General features: G+C 41.9%; 2 protein-coding genes across 2 annotated transcripts; both read left to right on the top strand.

Annotated features, from left to right (window-relative positions):
- Positions 1-274: 274 nt before the first annotated feature.
- Positions 275-6461, top strand: gal3st1a (galactose-3-O-sulfotransferase 1a). Its single transcript, XM_084359882.1, has 3 exons — positions 275-615; positions 2937-3087; positions 3674-6461. The coding sequence occupies exons 2-3, from the start codon at positions 2960-2962 to the stop codon at positions 4818-4820; spliced, it is 1275 nt and encodes a 424-aa protein (XP_084216008.1). The 5' UTR covers positions 275-615; positions 2937-2959; the 3' UTR covers positions 4821-6461.
- A 1002-nt stretch (positions 6462-7463) lies between these two features.
- On the top strand, positions 7464-15878 carry lztr1 (leucine zipper like post translational regulator 1). The gene is given in 20 exon segments (XM_084359748.1): positions 7464-8119; positions 8216-8278; positions 8356-8412; positions 8505-8584; positions 8676-8784; positions 9103-9186; positions 9844-9901; positions 10015-10154; positions 10256-10458; positions 10461-10510; positions 10512-10685; positions 10824-10916; positions 11015-11110; positions 11272-11461; positions 11550-11719; positions 11930-12213; positions 12339-12488; positions 13158-13263; positions 13400-13480; positions 14912-15878. Coding segments are annotated over 20 exon segments (2457 nt in total). The 5' UTR covers positions 7464-7967; the 3' UTR covers positions 15029-15878.
- Positions 15879-17213: the final 1335 nt, after the last annotated feature.

The following is a 17213-nucleotide window of genomic DNA, read 5'->3' as shown; positions in this document are numbered from 1 at the left end:
GACACAGAGACGTCTTGATCAAGTGGTACAATTAGAGCCTTTGTGCTGTTTCTGCATTTGTTCTTTTTATGCTGTTTTCCACCCCTCCTATCAGCTTGCAGCTCAGACTCCAGTGTCTACACTCAATAGCCCTCTGTATGTAGACACAGAACAGGGACTATACAGCCTCTCTCCTCCCTCTCCCTTCCCTCCTCTCTTTTTTTTTTTTTACTCACTGACAAGTGCATGTCCCCTGACAGAGACCCTGACGTCACAGGTGGCTAAATGAGCCTCCCTCCAGTGCTTTATTCAGCAAGATCAGCTTTGGAATTGGAAGTTGAGGTGAGTGGGGGGCGGCGGCAGGTGGCCTGAGGCATCAGGTGTAGCTTGCAAGAGAGAAAGAGGAGAAGAGGAGCAGCAACCAGATGAATGAGCTCCGTAGCACTGGACATGCGATAAGGGGGACTGTGCTGGTTCTGCAACAGCATGAGTTATGTCAAGATCAGACATAAGAAGAGCTGCAGGAGGGAGATCGACTTGTGTTCGTCTTCTGGAAGTGGATGCAAAGGAAGAAAACCACAATGCTGCTGGACGAGAAACACGTCCATTAGTTTCTCTTTGGATTCATGAATGAAGGTAAGACATCCTTCTCTTTGTGCTTTATAATATTGATAATAGTCTTTATCACTAAATGTTAGAAGATTGTTACCAACAGCCTCAGCTATGTAATCAAATGTGTTTACTCTGTTAAACAGTGTTCACTCCAGAACAATAAACCTGTGTTTGGCCTCAGTGCAGCCATATAAAACACAGGGTAATCATTTCCAGGCTAAATGTGAGTTTTGACATTGTCTGCAGGAACTCTGAATGTTTAAAAAGTGAGAATATTTCAGGACAATAGATGAAGCTATACTAATACACATCCCAAGGTCATACTTTGAGGTTTTATGGTACTTTTGGGGGGAAACTTGAGCAAATAGTCCTTAAAAGTTCAGGGTTTGAAGGTTATTTCATACAGCAGAAAACAAAAATAATGTCACTTACTTACTCTATTTGCAGGCCGAACTGTTCCACCTTCTCCTCAAATGTCTCCCGACACAGTGGCTTCTGATAACAGAGATAAAGCTCTCTCACATGCCGCCATAATAGGCCCTTCACAGCGTCCAGACAAAGAGCAGAAATAGCAGCGTTTGGAGCGTAAATGCTCTGATGATGAGACTGAAACTAAAACGTAACTCTGTAGTTCGTAGGACCGAGACACACACACACACACAGCAACTCAAGCCATCATGAATTCTGACGACATCTATCTCGAGCCTTAACCCAAAGCTGGACTTAATCCAAAAATGAATAATAAATGACACACTGGACACCAAAAATACAGACACCACACTTAAGACTAGACTGGGATTTAAACCTGGCACATCATAGTCACAGTCATGACATCATGGATTCATTTAAGATCCAGAGTGTGATTCACAAATCTGATCATAGAGATGAGTTGTCAGCAGGTGCTCTTCATTACTGGCAGAACAGGGGTGTTGGCTCTATCCATCTATTATCTCACAAAAAAGCAAAGATTAGAGAAAAATGTAATAATAGCAGAATTTTTGTTTTTTCATCATTCATCTCAATAACAGTCAGATTTTTCCTGTCATCCGTTGTAGAGGCCCACTAATAAGGTAACAAAGATCTTCACTGTAACTCTGTTCCCTGCTGTGAACGTTTACAGTAATCAGAGTCGTCTCACGATGACGTCAGCTCAGGATGTTTTTCACCGATAGAAATTAAAGAAGAAAAATTAAGAGAAAACTCAAATGATTTGCTGATCGTGCTGAATAAAAGAAATATATAATGAACGCGTTCACTGAAATCTGATTTTCAGACAGATTGTAACATAACTGATTCAAAACAAACCTGTAACAGTGTTGACCTACATGTCTGCTCAGTACATCTCCTCAGACCTGTTCTGTATTGGGGTCACATTGGGTCACATAATGCTGCAACCTCCAGGTGGTGAGTGTCACTGTGTTTCTGGTGTAGCTGAGTCAGCAGGTAGCTCGTCTTACTGCAGTCTGCAGGAGGCAAATGCAATATCACTTTCCACACTAATACATTATTTATCTAATGGAGCAGCTGAGTAACACAGAGTTCATCATTTCAGGTTGTAAGTATGTCATTTTGTAGCTCACTGTGCAATTTTAACTTCACCCCTGTGTTTAAACTGTTTATGAAGCGGACAGCCAAGTGAAACGAGGTAGAAACACTGAGAATGTGCCTCCCTGTGGGAGCATCCTTAAATTATGGTCCGCCTGATGACAGCACTGCACTTCACACAAGAAATTATGGTTTTTGGAGCTGCCATTAGTGGATCACTTTAAGACGTTTCTCCCAAATACTAGGGAGCATGACAGCATCTAGCGCAAACAAAATGTTAATCCAGTCCTTTCCTCTCGGTCAGAGTGGTATTTTTGAACCAACAACTCAGATTGCTCATCTGTTTCCAAAGATTTTTCACTACAGATGTCGGACACAACAAAAATATAATAATACGCCAAAATGGGATGCAATCGAATACAATACGCCAAACAAACACATTGTACATGTAGTTGATTTGATGCCTCACTGCTACAGTTTTTAAAAAATCAAACATTATAAGGTTTTTGATATGTTTATTAAAGTTTCAGGCTACTGTATTGGATTGATTTATATCTTATAGATGTTTTAATGTTCATGTGCAGTAGAAACCAGAGAACAGAGATTGAAACTCCACCTTAATCTATCTTAAGTAACCATCTAAATAAATCATTCAGGGTGTTGTTACTGTGCCTCTTGTACATTCTGGTACAAAGGGGCGTTCTTGTACCTCTCCTGAGATAAACAAAAGAACATCTGGGCAGCTAGCAGTCAGAAAATTAATACTCCGATGATAATGATGATCTTTGTGTTTTTTTAAGGTGATCCTTGATTCTGCAGGACCATGACTGGCAAGAAAGGGAGGCAGTGGAGGTCCATGTGCAAAGGCCTGGTCCTGGGTACCCTCTTGACCAGCTGCATGATCCTGCTTTACTGCCTCTCCACTCCACAGGTCCACTTCAGCCTGCCTGAGTAAGACTCATCACACTGGTGTACACCTGCTCTGTAGAAAACATAAAGTAAAACATAATGTATTTAAAGTTCTTAAGTCATTATTGCAATAAAGTCCAGCTTTTACTTCTGTAACTTATGTGCATCACTGTGTAACAGGTGTTATATAAATATATATATTTATATATTTATTATAAAATATATAAATTCCAGTCAGTCAGCAGACAAACAGATGCTACTACTAGCTGCGTTATTTTAGATCACACTACCTTGCTCAGCATGACCCGCCCTACTCTGCCTCTGATTGGCTGCATCCTGCCCGTTAAGTAATGCACATATGCAACTCTCACCAAAGACTGAACAGAGGCAAGATGTCTCACTCTGTAGCTAAAACAGAGCATTCAAGACACAGTGTGTAAAGGGATGCTGCATCAATGCACCATATGAGAAAAATAATGTGTTTTTTGAAAATGAAAGTATGTAAACCTATTCTACTAGGACCCCCAAATAAAAGTATGAACCTGAAAATTAGCATAACATGACCTCTTTAAAATAAGGCAAATCCACAGTCTGGACATTTATCATGTGATTGTTTTCCTCTCTGTAGGGTTCCAGTGCCTTACTCTTGTGCCCACCGCCCATCCCAGATCCACCCTAAACCAATGACAAACAGCTCCCAACAAACCACCGGCCAGACCTGCACTCCTAAAGTGGATATCATGTTCATGAAGACCCACAAAACAGCCAGCAGCACCTTCCTCAACATCCTTTTCCGCTTTGGAGAGAAGCACCGGCTCAAATTTGCCTTCCCCGACAGCAGAAATGACTTCTTCTATCCCTCCCTCTTCCAGCGCTCCCAGGTTAAAGACTATAGACCTGGAATGTGCTTCAATGTTATCTGTAATCACATGCGCTTCAATGCACCTGAGGTGGCCAAGCTGCTTCCTATGGACACCTCCTACATCACTATTCTGAGAGACCCCGCAGAGCTTTTTGAGTCATCCTTACACTACTTTGGCCGGCTGGTGCCTTTTACCTGGAAGATACCAGGTGATGACAAGCTGACTGAGTTTCTACGTGACCCTCATTACTACTTCGACCCCGGCTTCAACTCTTTCTACCTCAAGAATCTGCTGTTCTTCGACTTCGGACAGGACAACACTCTGGAGCTGGATGATCCGCGGGTGGACGAGGGAATCAAGTTCATAACTGACCGTTTTCAGCTGGTCATGTTGGTGGAGTACTTTGAGGAATCACTCATCCTGCTCAAGGAGGCCCTCTGCTGGGAGATGGACGACTTGCTCTTCTTCAAGCTCAACGCCCGCAAGGGATCCACTGTGTCTAAACTGACCCCTGAGCTGAGGGCCAGGGCTCTGGAGTGGAACGCTATTGACTGGAAGCTATACCAGCATTTCAACAAGACTTTTTGGAGGAAAGTAGATGCGTACGGACGGCGGCGGATGGCTGAGGATGTGGCGGAGCTCAGGAGAAGGAACGCGGAGATGGCATCCATCTGCATTGAGGGGGGTCACGCTGTAGAGGCCGGCAGCATCCAAGAGACGGCCATGCAGCCCTGGCAGCCGATCGGAGAGAAGTCCATCATGGGTTATAACCTGAAGAAGAATGTGGACAAGGCACATCGGAAGTTGTGCCGCAAGATGTTGACGCCGGAGCTTCAGTACTTAACGGAGCTCGGGGTCAACCTGTGGATCACCAGGCTGTGGGGCCACGTCCGAGACATCATCAACTGGTGACTAGACATGTGAGCAACAGGGGCCAATTCAACTCTGACAGACTGTATTAAAAGACGTCTGACTGTGTGGCTGATGGAGTGAAAGGTTCAAGGTTTCTGTCACATTTCAATCCTACGACCTGTCTCACTTTTGTTGAAATATCCACATGACTTGTTTGCATTTTGCGCTGTAATGTATCTGATGGGTGCTTAAGAAAAAATACTTTAGACCTCACAATCTACGAATACTGAACTGAAGTTTGCTACGCGCAGATGAGTCTGAGTATTGTTCTCTATGTGAGCTAATGGTGCAGATGAGTGAACAAGCAAGTTTAGGACTAATTTTATAAGCCCTTTAATGGAGAACAGAAAAGAAATGTTGCCATCCCTGCCAACTTTTTAAGGTTGTTTGAAGAATAAATGGAACTTAACTTTGAGATAATATCGATGTCCGCCCCCTAAAGTTGAAATATTTAATTTCTTAAAATGTGAATCCTGACTTAGGACTCAAACACACATGTGAAGATAGTGAATGTAAGTGTTACGTCCAACTTTTCTGCTATGGAGGACAAAATCAGCCGTTACTTAAAGGTGCACAATGCAACTTTTTTACAGGCCTATAAGCAGAGACGTAGCTCTTGATACGAGGAAGGGGTTTACCATTTGAGTGTTACACCTCCCGAACATGAGATGTACTATAAAGTCATATACCTACATTTGTATGTGTAAACATTTGAGAAAAGTTTGTGTATTTTGAGTTTTGGTGGGGTGAGATCAAATTGCCCAGAATATAGGTCTTTACAAAAAAGTTGCATAGTGCCCCTTTAAAAAGAAACAGGTGAGTAAATACAGACCTTTTCCACATTTTCATGTCATACCAGGGAAAGCAAAGGTGCAACTAATAACATTAACGACCGCTCCTCTTCCAACTTCTGCAAATCAAATGTTTAATTATCTGCTTTTCCTGACAAGACATGTCAAAATGTCTGTTGTGAAAAAGGTCTGATAAATAATGTGCATAATATGAAATAAATTTACAAAGCAAGTACAGCACTATGCAATCAAGAGGAAACATAATTTTCTAACTGACACTTTTATTGCATATGATATATGTTTTATGCTTTTACACGTTTGCTTCTCGGGTCACTTCTCCTCTCTCTCCTGGTGTCACCATGTTGAACCTAACAGCTTTCACCCTCGTGAATTGGCAGGCACACTGATGAACCGGTGGGACTTTGGTCCAGAGTGAGCCAAAAATATAATTCATTGTCAGCCATGAAAGGTAAATCCTATTGAGAAAGGCACTATGACAATGACTTACAGTGTTAAACACCAGCTGCATGTGTTTACACAGCCTCATAATCTGATTTAAACTGAGAAATATCATTTATTTCTTCATTTGTGTCCATTCACCTTTATATTTATCCATTATGTATTTCTATGCTTTTAACAATTTCTCTATTTATGTTTATATGTAATTGATTCCGTTATTAATTCATTTCTGTGATTTACTGATTTTGTCCTCCATGCACCTCCCTGTTTATTTTATTTTTTTGGAAATGTATGATAATCTTTTTATCCCCACAATAAAGTGAAAGTCATATGTAATATTGCATGTTTTAAATGTTCTGTCTGATTCATAAAATTGACAGCTTCCTCTGTGTCTGAGACTGTTTATTAATTCTTATTATGTATGTTTAGGTAGCAAGACTGTCCCTGGTTTATTGTATTTTTCTGAATACATTAAAAAAATCTAATATAGACACTGTGGATCAAGACAAACCTACAGTTCTCGGGTGAGTAAACCAGTGTTGGCAGGGCCCTGTTGGGAATGAACAAATATAAGAGGATTGTCCTGTTAAAACTAGGTTTGGGTGTTGATAATACAGAAAAGAGTGGCAAAAACAGATTAACGGGTCAGCAGGTAACAGTTAATCCAGCAGTTGTAATGAGGAAATCCAAGGAGGGGTGAGTATTTCTTTTAAAATCTGTATAATCACAACAATTAAACACTATTTGGATACAAATTTATGTTACATTATTGAATGAAATTCCTGGGTTACATAATATATTATAATTAAAGTTAACTATCCTTTTTACCTGCAAATAATCCTAATCAGAGAAAAGCTAAGAATTTAAAAAAGCCCCACATACTTCCACTAATGCACATCTAGATATACATCAAACTCCAAAAGCCATGTAGACGTGACACATTTTTTTTATTGTTATTAACTCACAGTCACATTTAAAATGTCTGATAACTCAAGTTTGTCTGATGGCTCATTAGAAAATAAGAAAATAACACGACTCTTAGTACATTAAACAATTTTACTATGTGATGCAACACAAGACAAGTGAGAGACATGAAAGGAAGAACACTAAGTGTAACCAAAAAAAAAGACAAAAGGCGGTTTGTGTGTGTGTGTGTGTGTGTGTGTGTGTGTGTGTGTTATTTATTTATTTATTTATCTATCTATCTATCTATCTATCTATCTATCTATCTATCTATCTATCTATCTATGCAACCTGAGGTACATGAAGCTCTGAGGTTATACACTCCTTTACAGTAGGTGGCGGCATGCACCTTTACACGTTGTTTTGCGATCCGCCATTAAACTAGAGACGAAGAAGAAGAAGACGAAGAAGAAGAAGAAGAAGTCGATAGTCTCGCGCTCGGGGGCGTGGCTGGCGGAACGTGCTCTGTGATGACAGCACTGTTGTTTTGCTAGTGTAACTTTAGTTTTGTTGCTAATACCTTCATTCACATAATCCTTCCCGTGAACTCGTTTACTTACCACACTCACTAGCTTAACTATCTCGCCGTATACAGGAGATAGTTTAGTGTAACGTTACTAACTATCCGTTAACTTCTCATTCGCTGTAGCTGCTGTTTAGCTGGCGTTTAGCAGTGGCTCAAAGCTAGCTAGCTAGCTATGCGGCTAGCCAGTGTTAGTTTTTAGCATCGCTAGTAGCTAACAGTTAGCCGGAAGATTATAATCCTCTAACGTAAATACAACGGACTTTAGCTCTACCTACGTCGGTATTAGCCGTGTCAGAAACGTTTAGTTAGCTCTCACACTGGAGGACTGACTTAACGATGGCGTTAGCTGTGGACGCCCCTGCAGACGAGTGGCCTTGAGGGATGACTTAGCTGGATGAGTTAGCAAGAATGTCCTGTAAATCAACCAAAGTGGCACCGAGTGTTGATTTCGACCACAGTTGCTCCGACAGCGTGGAATATTTGACACTAAACTTTGGACCTTTTGAGACTGTCCATCGTTGGAGAAGACTCCCTCCGTGTGATGAGTTTGTCGGTGCAAGGTAACATGTTGACAAATGAGAAGATGCAGCCTCATCCGACTTCACTGCACATTTACAATCTTTACTCACCCTGGACGTCATTTGTATCTGTTTCAGGCGCAGTAAGCACACTGTTGTGGCATACAGGGATGCCATTTACGTGTTTGGTGGAGACAATGGGTGAGTAGCACTGAATATTTCCTGTTCACTTATTGTACACAACATCACCTGCATGTATGTTTCCTGTCACCCAACAGGAAGAACATGTTGAATGACTTGCTCCGCTTTGATGTGAAGGACTGCTCATGGTGCAGGTATGATCACAGCAATGTGCAATAAATAAGCAAATTAAAGAACTGTAGCCTGTGCAGTGTGATTTATCAGCTTTGTTTCATATTCACTTCAGGGCCTTCACCACTGGAACTCCACCTGCTCCCAGATATCACCACTCAGCTGTTGTCTATGGCAGCAGCATGTTTGTTTTTGGTAACTTTTCTAAACTTGTTGTCTTCATTATCAAATATGTATTACACCCATTATAACCTGTGATATTAATGCTTGATTTAATATTTTTCAGGTGGCTACACTGGTGACATCTACTCCAACTCAAACCTGAAAAACAAAAATGACCTCTTCGAGTACAAGTTTGCAACAGGGCAGTGGACTGAGTGGAAAGTGGATGGGAGGTAATGTATTTTTTAAAGATGTTTTAGTGTTTCTGTGAATGATTTTTGTATTAATTGTTTGTTTTAAAGGCAGTCTGTGGCTGATTATCTCAGCTTTTTCTTTAAAACAAGCCATTCAAACACTGTTTTTGTTTTTACTACTTTGGGGTCGTTTATTTAAAAAGGCACATACGCAGCAGCATTGAACGGTGTGTTTTGCAGCTGGTAACACAACTAATTTTAGATGTGTTTGGGCATAAAATCAATACATTGAATCTGTAAAAACAGAAAGCTCAGCTGCCACGCTCTCAGAATTCACCTCTGTTGTCTCTGTTTCAGCTTGCCAGTGGCCAGGTCTGCACACGGGGCCACAGTCTATAGTGATAAACTCTGGATATTTGCTGGCTACGATGGAAATGCCAGGTATGTTTGACTTTTTCCGCTTTTCTAACAATGGGCACATTTTTATGCCTCCATGCCCGGTATAGCTGTGGCTGGAGGTTGAAGATGTGTGGGAAGCAACAATGTTTTAAAATTTGCCCTCTAGTTTCTTTGCAACAAATCCATATTTGAAACTTATTTGTAGTCCTCCAGCAACTCATTTGCTGATATTGAGCTTCAGGTGATTGTTTTTGCACCGTAGGACAAAGCTCTCTATCAGTTCTCTGTATTCCTCAGTGCACAACAAAGACATATGCGACAAGGGAGAGAGAGCCAAGCACATTATGAAGTGTTCAATTATAGGGACACAGAGAACACATTTAAAATGGAGCTCCTCCAGCTACTCACTCTGTGTCTGGATGTGTTCCCTCAGGTCTTGATAGAAAGTGCTTTTAAATGAAAGCTTTGTATCATTCGGTTGTACACAGAATCACCGCAGGCACTCATTGCTCAATTTCTCTCAGTCTGTGAAGCCAACATGTAATCTATACCGCCTCCCTTTCTCTCTGTGTATGCCCTGCCTCTGTTTAGCTAAATAATGAGTTATGAAAGAGCGGTTAGCGAAGCTGTTTCGCCAGTCACCACCTTCAATTCAAGCCGGTTCTGTCTAATAACGAGAAATATTTTCATCATGTGCAGGCTGAATGACATGTGGACCATCAGTCTGCAAGATCGAGAACATGCTTGTTGGGAAGAGGCCAGTACAATAAACTTCATTATACTATAACCAGAATAACACTGAGATTAGAACACACACCAACACTGTCCTGCATGTGTTAACGTCTCTGCCTCTGCCTTTGTGTCCATCAGATCGATCAGAGTGGTGAGATCCCTCCGTCTTGCTGCAACTTCCCTGTAGCCGTATGCAGGGACAAGATGTTCGTGTTTTCTGGTCAGAGTGGAGCCAAGATCACCAACAACCTCTTCCAGTTTGAGTTCAAGGGGCACATGTGAGTTCAGTTCACCCTTTGCTTGTGCCGAGGACTCGCCTCAGTTACACATCCTGTAGTTGCCAGCATTACATGCCCTAATCATAACTTCATCTTCTCAGGTGGACACGCATCCCAACCGAACACTTACTGCGGGGCTCCCCTCCGCCTCCACAGAGACGTTACGGCCACACTATGGTTGCCTTCGACCGCCACCTGTATGTATTTGGAGGTGCTGCTGACAACACGCTGCCCAACGAACTGCACTGCTACGATGTGGATTCTCAGAGCTGGGAGGTGATCCACCCCAGTATGGACAGTGAGGTGTGAAAAATAGTGTGTTCTCCTTTTCAGTTTTGAGTTCAGCTCCTTATCACTAAACGTTGCAGGGGACGTTCTGCTAATTCTGAAGTTGAATTTCTTCTGTCCCTGCCTCCTCAGATGCCCAGTGGGAGACTCTTCCATGCTGCTGCCGTGATTCAAGATGCCATGTACATCTTTGGAGGAACTGTGGACAACAATGTGCGCAGTGGGGAGATGTACAGATTCCAGGTCAGTGTCAAGCACATTATACAAGCACTTGCTCAATTGTTTTTGCATCATTTGGACACTGTGGTCAAAAGCCTTTATTGTCTCAAGAAAACATACACTTGGTCTACTTAAACTTTGAATATAATCTTCCTCTTTTAGTTCTCCTGCTACCCAAAGTGTACTCTCCATGAGGACTATGGCAAACTGTGGGAGAATCGTCAGTTCTGTGATGTGGAGTTTATTCTGGGCGAGGTGGGTTTGATCTTCTCAAAACTGATGACAGGCTTTCACGTAATCCAACTAAGGTGATTTTTTTCCATCGATTTGACTCCTTGTTTTGTTGTTTACAGCGGGAGGAGAGAGTCTTGGGGCATATTGCCATAGTGACTGCAAGATGTCAGTGGCTGCGGAAGAAAATCCTGCAGGCTTGGGATCGGCAGAGACAGGTTAGAGCCATGCAGCAGTACACCTTATTTCCACTGAGACAATGGAGTATGAAACAACTAATATAAGTTTTAAAAAAAACAGTTTTAACAGTAGGAGGTCACTGCTATAGAGGAACCTCAGCTGGAATGTTAAACAAAATTGTTACACAATCTGTTTGCAGAAGGCGAAACAGGAGAGCAGCGAGGAGAGTGATGAAGGGGCAGCTGGAGGACCGAGGGATATCCCAGCAGGCAACAGGCCATCAGGAACACAGCTGATGCTAGAGGTAGCCATCAGGGAAGCGGAGGCCCAGCCTTTTGAAGTCTTGATGCAGTTCCTCTACACGGACAAGATCCAGTACCCACGCAGAGGTACTTCTGACCTCATAGTTTTACAGTTTGTTGGTTGTGAAATTGCAGAAAACTGATAATAAGTCATTTTCCTTGCTTTTCTCCGTAGGTCATGTCCAGGATGTTCTTCTAATCATGGATGTATACAAACTGGCCCTTAGTTTTAAGCTTTCCCGCCTGGAGCAGCTGTGTGTGCAGTACATTGAGGCATCTGTCGACCTGCAGAACGTTCTCAGTGTCTGTGAAAATGCCAACAAGCTGCAACTGGACCAGCTCAAGGTATGTGAGGATCACTGTTGGACAGTCACTTATCACCTGCAAATCTGTTTTTTACTGCCCTCCTGTGGTTGGTTCAGGATGTCTTCAGTACAGTAAATGTTCTAGTTAAAGTTGTTCTGCAGCTTTGTGTGTTACATTAAAAACAGGTGCTGAAAGAAAGAGACATCATTTATTCTGACATTAATGTTAACAAATTATTTCTTTCTCCAGGAACATTGCCTTAATTTTGTGGTGAAGGAGTCGCACTTTAACCAGGTGATCATGACGAAGGAGTTCGAACATCTGTCCACCCCGCTGATTGTTGAGATAGTGAGACGAAAGCAGCAGCCTCCGCCCAGGGTTTACTCAGACCAGCCTGTGGACATCGGGACCTCCCTGGTCCAGGACATGAAGGCTTACCTGGAGGGAGGCGGGCTGGAGTTCTGCGACATTATCCTGCTGTTAGATGGACACCCACGACCCGCTCATAAAGCCATACTGGCAGCCAGATCCAGGTAGAGACAGCACAGGTTTTATGATCTTGAAAACATTTTTGGGAGGTGATGATTTAGTTATTATAGCACTTGGAGACACTGTGGGCCATGTCAGCTCATTGGTATGTCTTCTTTTTACTCTTCAGTTACTTTGAGGCGATGTTTCGCTCCTTCATGCCCGAGGATGGTCAGGTTAACATCTCCATCGGTGAGATGGTTCCAAGTAAGCAGGCCTTTGAGTCCATGCTGCGCTATATCTACTATGGTGACGTCAACATGCCTCCAGAGGACTCGCTGTATCCTTCTCAAGTTCAGACCTGCTTTGTAATTATTCATCAGATTAAGTATTAAGTATTTCACAGGCAGAGCCCCAACTATTGTGACATCTTATCAACATTTTATGCAAATTTAATGAAAAGAAATTATAAATGAGGTCACATCCTTTGATGAAGGCAGCCTCTGAAATGGGACACAGCTTCTGCTCTTCTCAACCGTTGAGCCATAAAATACCAAATTTGACTGACAGAAGTGCTGATGAGAAAGTTGAAACCACAGTGTGATAAGCTGAGACCCTGTCAATCAAGGCAAACGCACTCAATATATACTTATCTTATAACTTTGAGGTGTTCGCTTCTGTTGAGACCCGAAGTGAATCAGTTGAGGTAAATGTCATTTTATTGGGTGAAAAAAACATTTTAAAAAATGTCAATGAAGGTTCTCAGTCATCCACGTCATGGTAAGTCAAGGTGCTGTATCGTAGGCAACTCGGTCAGTTGCATTTAATGAGCAAATAACTGTTTAATTCACAGTTTTTCTCTCTTCTTATGTGCCAAGTTAGAAGTGACTGTAAAGGTGGTCAAAATATGCCTAATTTAGTTTCTCAGCAAAATGAAAATCACAAAGTTTTCTTTGGCGTGCAGCCAGTGAGCAGTTTTTTTTGTCACTTCCTTAACCTGTGATGATAGCTATCTGTTCGCTGCACCATATTACTACGGGTTTTCAAACAACAGGCTGCAGGCTTACTGTAAGCAGAATCTGGAGATGAACGTCACTGTGGAGAATGTCTTGCAGGTATTTATGTTTTTACCCAGGGGGGAGAAGTGACCTAATTTGACAGTGTTGGCTCATACTTGAAGACTTTGTTCATGCTGCATGAATCATTTCCACACTCACTTCTCTCCCTCAATATTTTTTCCCCCCCTTTTAGATTCTGGAGGCGGCCGATAAGACCCAGGCTCTGGACATGAAGAAGCACTGCCTGCACATTATTGTCCACCAGTTCATTAAGGTGGGTGGGCTTGTATCCGGAGCCTTTGGGGTTTGCTGCCCACTCACTGCAGCTGAGCTAACCCTCTAGGCATGTCTTCTTTGCGGGAGACTTGACACCTTTGGCCTTCTAGTGGATCGCCCTCCATCTCCTGCGTAGAGAGGAGGCTGTTTACAGGCCGGCCGGCTGTACAAGCACCTCATCACATAACGATGAGGGTCAAAGTGCCACTCTGATTATTGTTTGTTATTCAAAGAAACAGCGAAGCGCTCAATTCTCGCCCTCCTCCACTGGAGTGTTGTAGTGTTTTTGTTTAGCTTCTTTCTGTTTATCCTCATTTTTCATGCATGAGCAATCAAGGGCTGCTTATTCCTCATTTTACTCTGTTTGACTCGTTGGCTGTGTTCAGAATCACATACTAATGTACTATCACAACAAACTGAGTATGTAATGTGATTCAGCTGTATTTCTGTGTATGTTAGAGGAGCCCATATATATACTACATTAGCAAGAACTTCTGAGTAGGCAGGATGAGCTTACACACACACAGCTGCCGCAAAATGCATCACGTCTCTTCAGACTGTCTGATGGTGGACTTACGTTCAATATTTAATCACCAACTTCACTTCTGATCATTTTTCAGTCAAGAAATCAGCTGCGTAGATTATCGGGGCAGATGACAATACCGATATAAGGGTCTTATCAAAGAATGGGAGAAAGGTGGTGGTCTTATCAAACACAAAGATACGTACAGTACGTAATGGAGGCCGACACCTATATATCTGTGAAAGGCAAATATCGGCCAATAATATGTAGTGTAGATTTTGTATATTGGCAGTTTTAAAATGATAGCAAACTGAAAATGTGCTCATTTTCATTTTCAGAGTTTAGTAGCTTCACAAGTGCCTGCAAGTTGCGCTACCTAGCCAGCCAGCTAACAACCTTTGTGGCTGCCTCACAGACCCTCTTGTCCCACGCAGCGGATGACTTTAGCAACATTTCTATCGACTTGCTCATATATTTTAAGGTTAAAAAGTTACATATTGTTGCTTTAACTTTCTTCGTCCTATATCAACATTAAATAGACGACTTGAGACCTCTTCAAACGTTGAGTCGACTCGTTGGCAACCATGTTGCTTTGCCGTCTACTCCTTTATCTACTTAATACTCAATCTATATTTCTCAACATTGCAATAAAATGTAAGTGATTTACATTTGTTATAAACATTGGCACTCGACTGTTGTTGTGATCTCTGCAGTCGTATGAAGCAGAGAAGCTGCATTACTTGTGTGCTTAAGTGTGAACAGTCATCGTAATTACATACTATCAGCGTCCAATACATACTGGTTGTTTATGCAGTTGGCAGTATGTTAGTATGCGATTCTGAACACAGCCATTGTCCTAAATTATGGCTCATTTCTTTCATTTTTTGCTCTCCTCCCCTCCCAAAGGTCTCCAAGCTCCCCAACCTGCGGTCCCTCAGCCAGCTGCTGCTTTTGGACATCATTGAGTCTCTAGCTACACACATATCAGACAAACAGTGTGCCGAGATGGGCTCCGACATTTAGGATGACGCCGAGAGCCGAGGGCTCTTTCCTCCTCTCTCGCAGAAGCCATACATCTCCGCTCCACCTACTTCTAGTCATTCCTTCGTCCCCAACACGCAGTACTTTTTCTTTACGTTGGACCCGGCATGTCTCGACCCGCTTTTTACCTCTCTCGCAGAAGCCATACATCTCCGCTCCACCTACTTCTAGTCATTCCTTCGTCCCCAACACGCAGTACTTTTTCTTTACGTTGGACCCGGCATGTCTCGACCCGCTTTTTATCCATGCAGTATCAAAATTGTTCTCATCTCTCACTCTGCAAGTGAAATCAGTGAAGATTCAAGCTCAGTTATAATGTTAAACGGTCCAAAAATTCCCTTTTTATGTTTAGTTTGTCTTTTATTTATTTGGAGAACACAGAAGGAAAATGCCTGTAAGGTTTTAATTCTGCTCAGTATTGACTTGGACAGTAAAGAAATGTTCATGTGTCGCCCTCGGCTGTCTTTTTTTTTTTTAAAGTCGTCTGCTCAGATTCTTAAATTACGCTATAAGATTGATTATTTATACCTGTATTCATCACTTGTATTATTCTCAGCTCTGACACAGTTAACATGCCTGGATTATATGTACAAGGAATCAGAATCATTATATGACAAATAATCAGAATGTATGTCCGTCTTCAAGCTCTTTGTCTTGTTTAAATGTTACAAATCTTTGTAATACTAATCACCTCTTACCATTACTAACAGACAAGGTCTCTATCCGTACAATATAGCAATGTGTATTTAGTGACATCAGTATGCTGTTATTAAATATGTACCCACATGGGTTTCATGTATTTAAAGCCTTAATAAATCTTATACAAAATGTGTCACGCTGCTCTGAGTCTCTGTCTCTGATCCACCAGGAAATCTGAACTCCTCATGAAGTCTCACACAAAAGATTCTCACTTTCTCACCACTCCCAATGTGGCTTTTAAGCTGTCTAGTTGAGCAAACCACCTTATTCTGTAATTAAAGATTTGGCACAACAATCGTTTGGCAGCTATCCATGAACGGTTCAGTGTGCCAAAAGTCTGGAGAGCTTTCCTATAAAGGATTTTTTGACTGATAGTGGACCCTCCTGTGGGCATCAGACCTAACTTACCTTTAAATACAACACACACAGCCAAACCCGAGGCAGACACACAGCTGCTTGACCCGGCTTTATGACGTGTTTTTCAGCTTGGACTTCTCAATGTAAGCAAACTAAGCATACGTGTCTAAAAAGAGTATTCACATCAGTGTACCAGCATAAATCTGAACTTCTCCCACAGACCCTTTGCCATAAACTAAAGCCATTGTAACCTATACACCACGTGAGAGAAGCTGAAGGTTAAAATCTTGACCTTTCATCAAATTAGCCGCACGTCCTTCAGAGGTTTCAGTTTCCACAGATCTATAGATGATAAGGTCAGACAATGCTCCTCAGTTTGAGAGGGTGGATTCCTTCAGCTTGTGTGATGTTTTGCACCTTCAAAGATTTTTATTTACTGAAGTGAGCGAGATTAAATTATAATAGGTTGTATCCTTGATATGAATTCAAGCCCTAAACAATCAGACATATGACTTAAAGGATAAGTTAACCCAAAAATTAACATTCTGGCATTTAGTCCCATGATGATGGAAAGTTGGGTTAAGTTTTGTGGAGCTTCACATTCTCCTAAACAACTGAAGTAGATGGAGACTTGTTAAACCATAAAATGGCTCCATTGTCCAGTGTAATCCAATTTTTCAAAAGCCCAGAGATCCCTAATTGTTGCTGCTGAGCTAAAAGCATAAATAAAGTCTTTTCAAATCAATTTGTTGATTAGGAGAATGCTGCAACGCTGTTTTTTTTTTTTTTGCTGTGAAGCTCCAGAAAAGTTCTGTCGACTACGAAACTTCAACCCACTTTCCATGGGGCTAAGCAGAGAGATGGGGATGGAGAGTAAAAGTGAGAGATTTTAATTTTTAACTTAGAGGTTTAGTGTTTATATTTAGTGGCATCAAACGTTGTGCTTGCAGATTACAACCAACTAAATACCCCATTCCCTGAGGTTGCCACTAAAACAGCTCTCCTAACACTCGTATGCTGTGAAGCTCCAGAAACGTGTTGTGGACTAAGAGACTTCATCCGACCTTCCATCTGCATGAAGGAGAGCAGATGACTGAATTTTTTTGTTTTG

Source organism: Pagrus pagrus (assembly GCF_965226575.1).
Source record: "Pagrus pagrus genome assembly, chromosome: 8".
NCBI lineage: Eukaryota > Metazoa > Chordata > Actinopteri > Spariformes > Sparidae > Pagrus > Pagrus pagrus.
The sequence above is the reverse complement of the archived record's forward strand: the minus strand, read 5'-3'. Positions and strand labels throughout refer to the sequence as shown.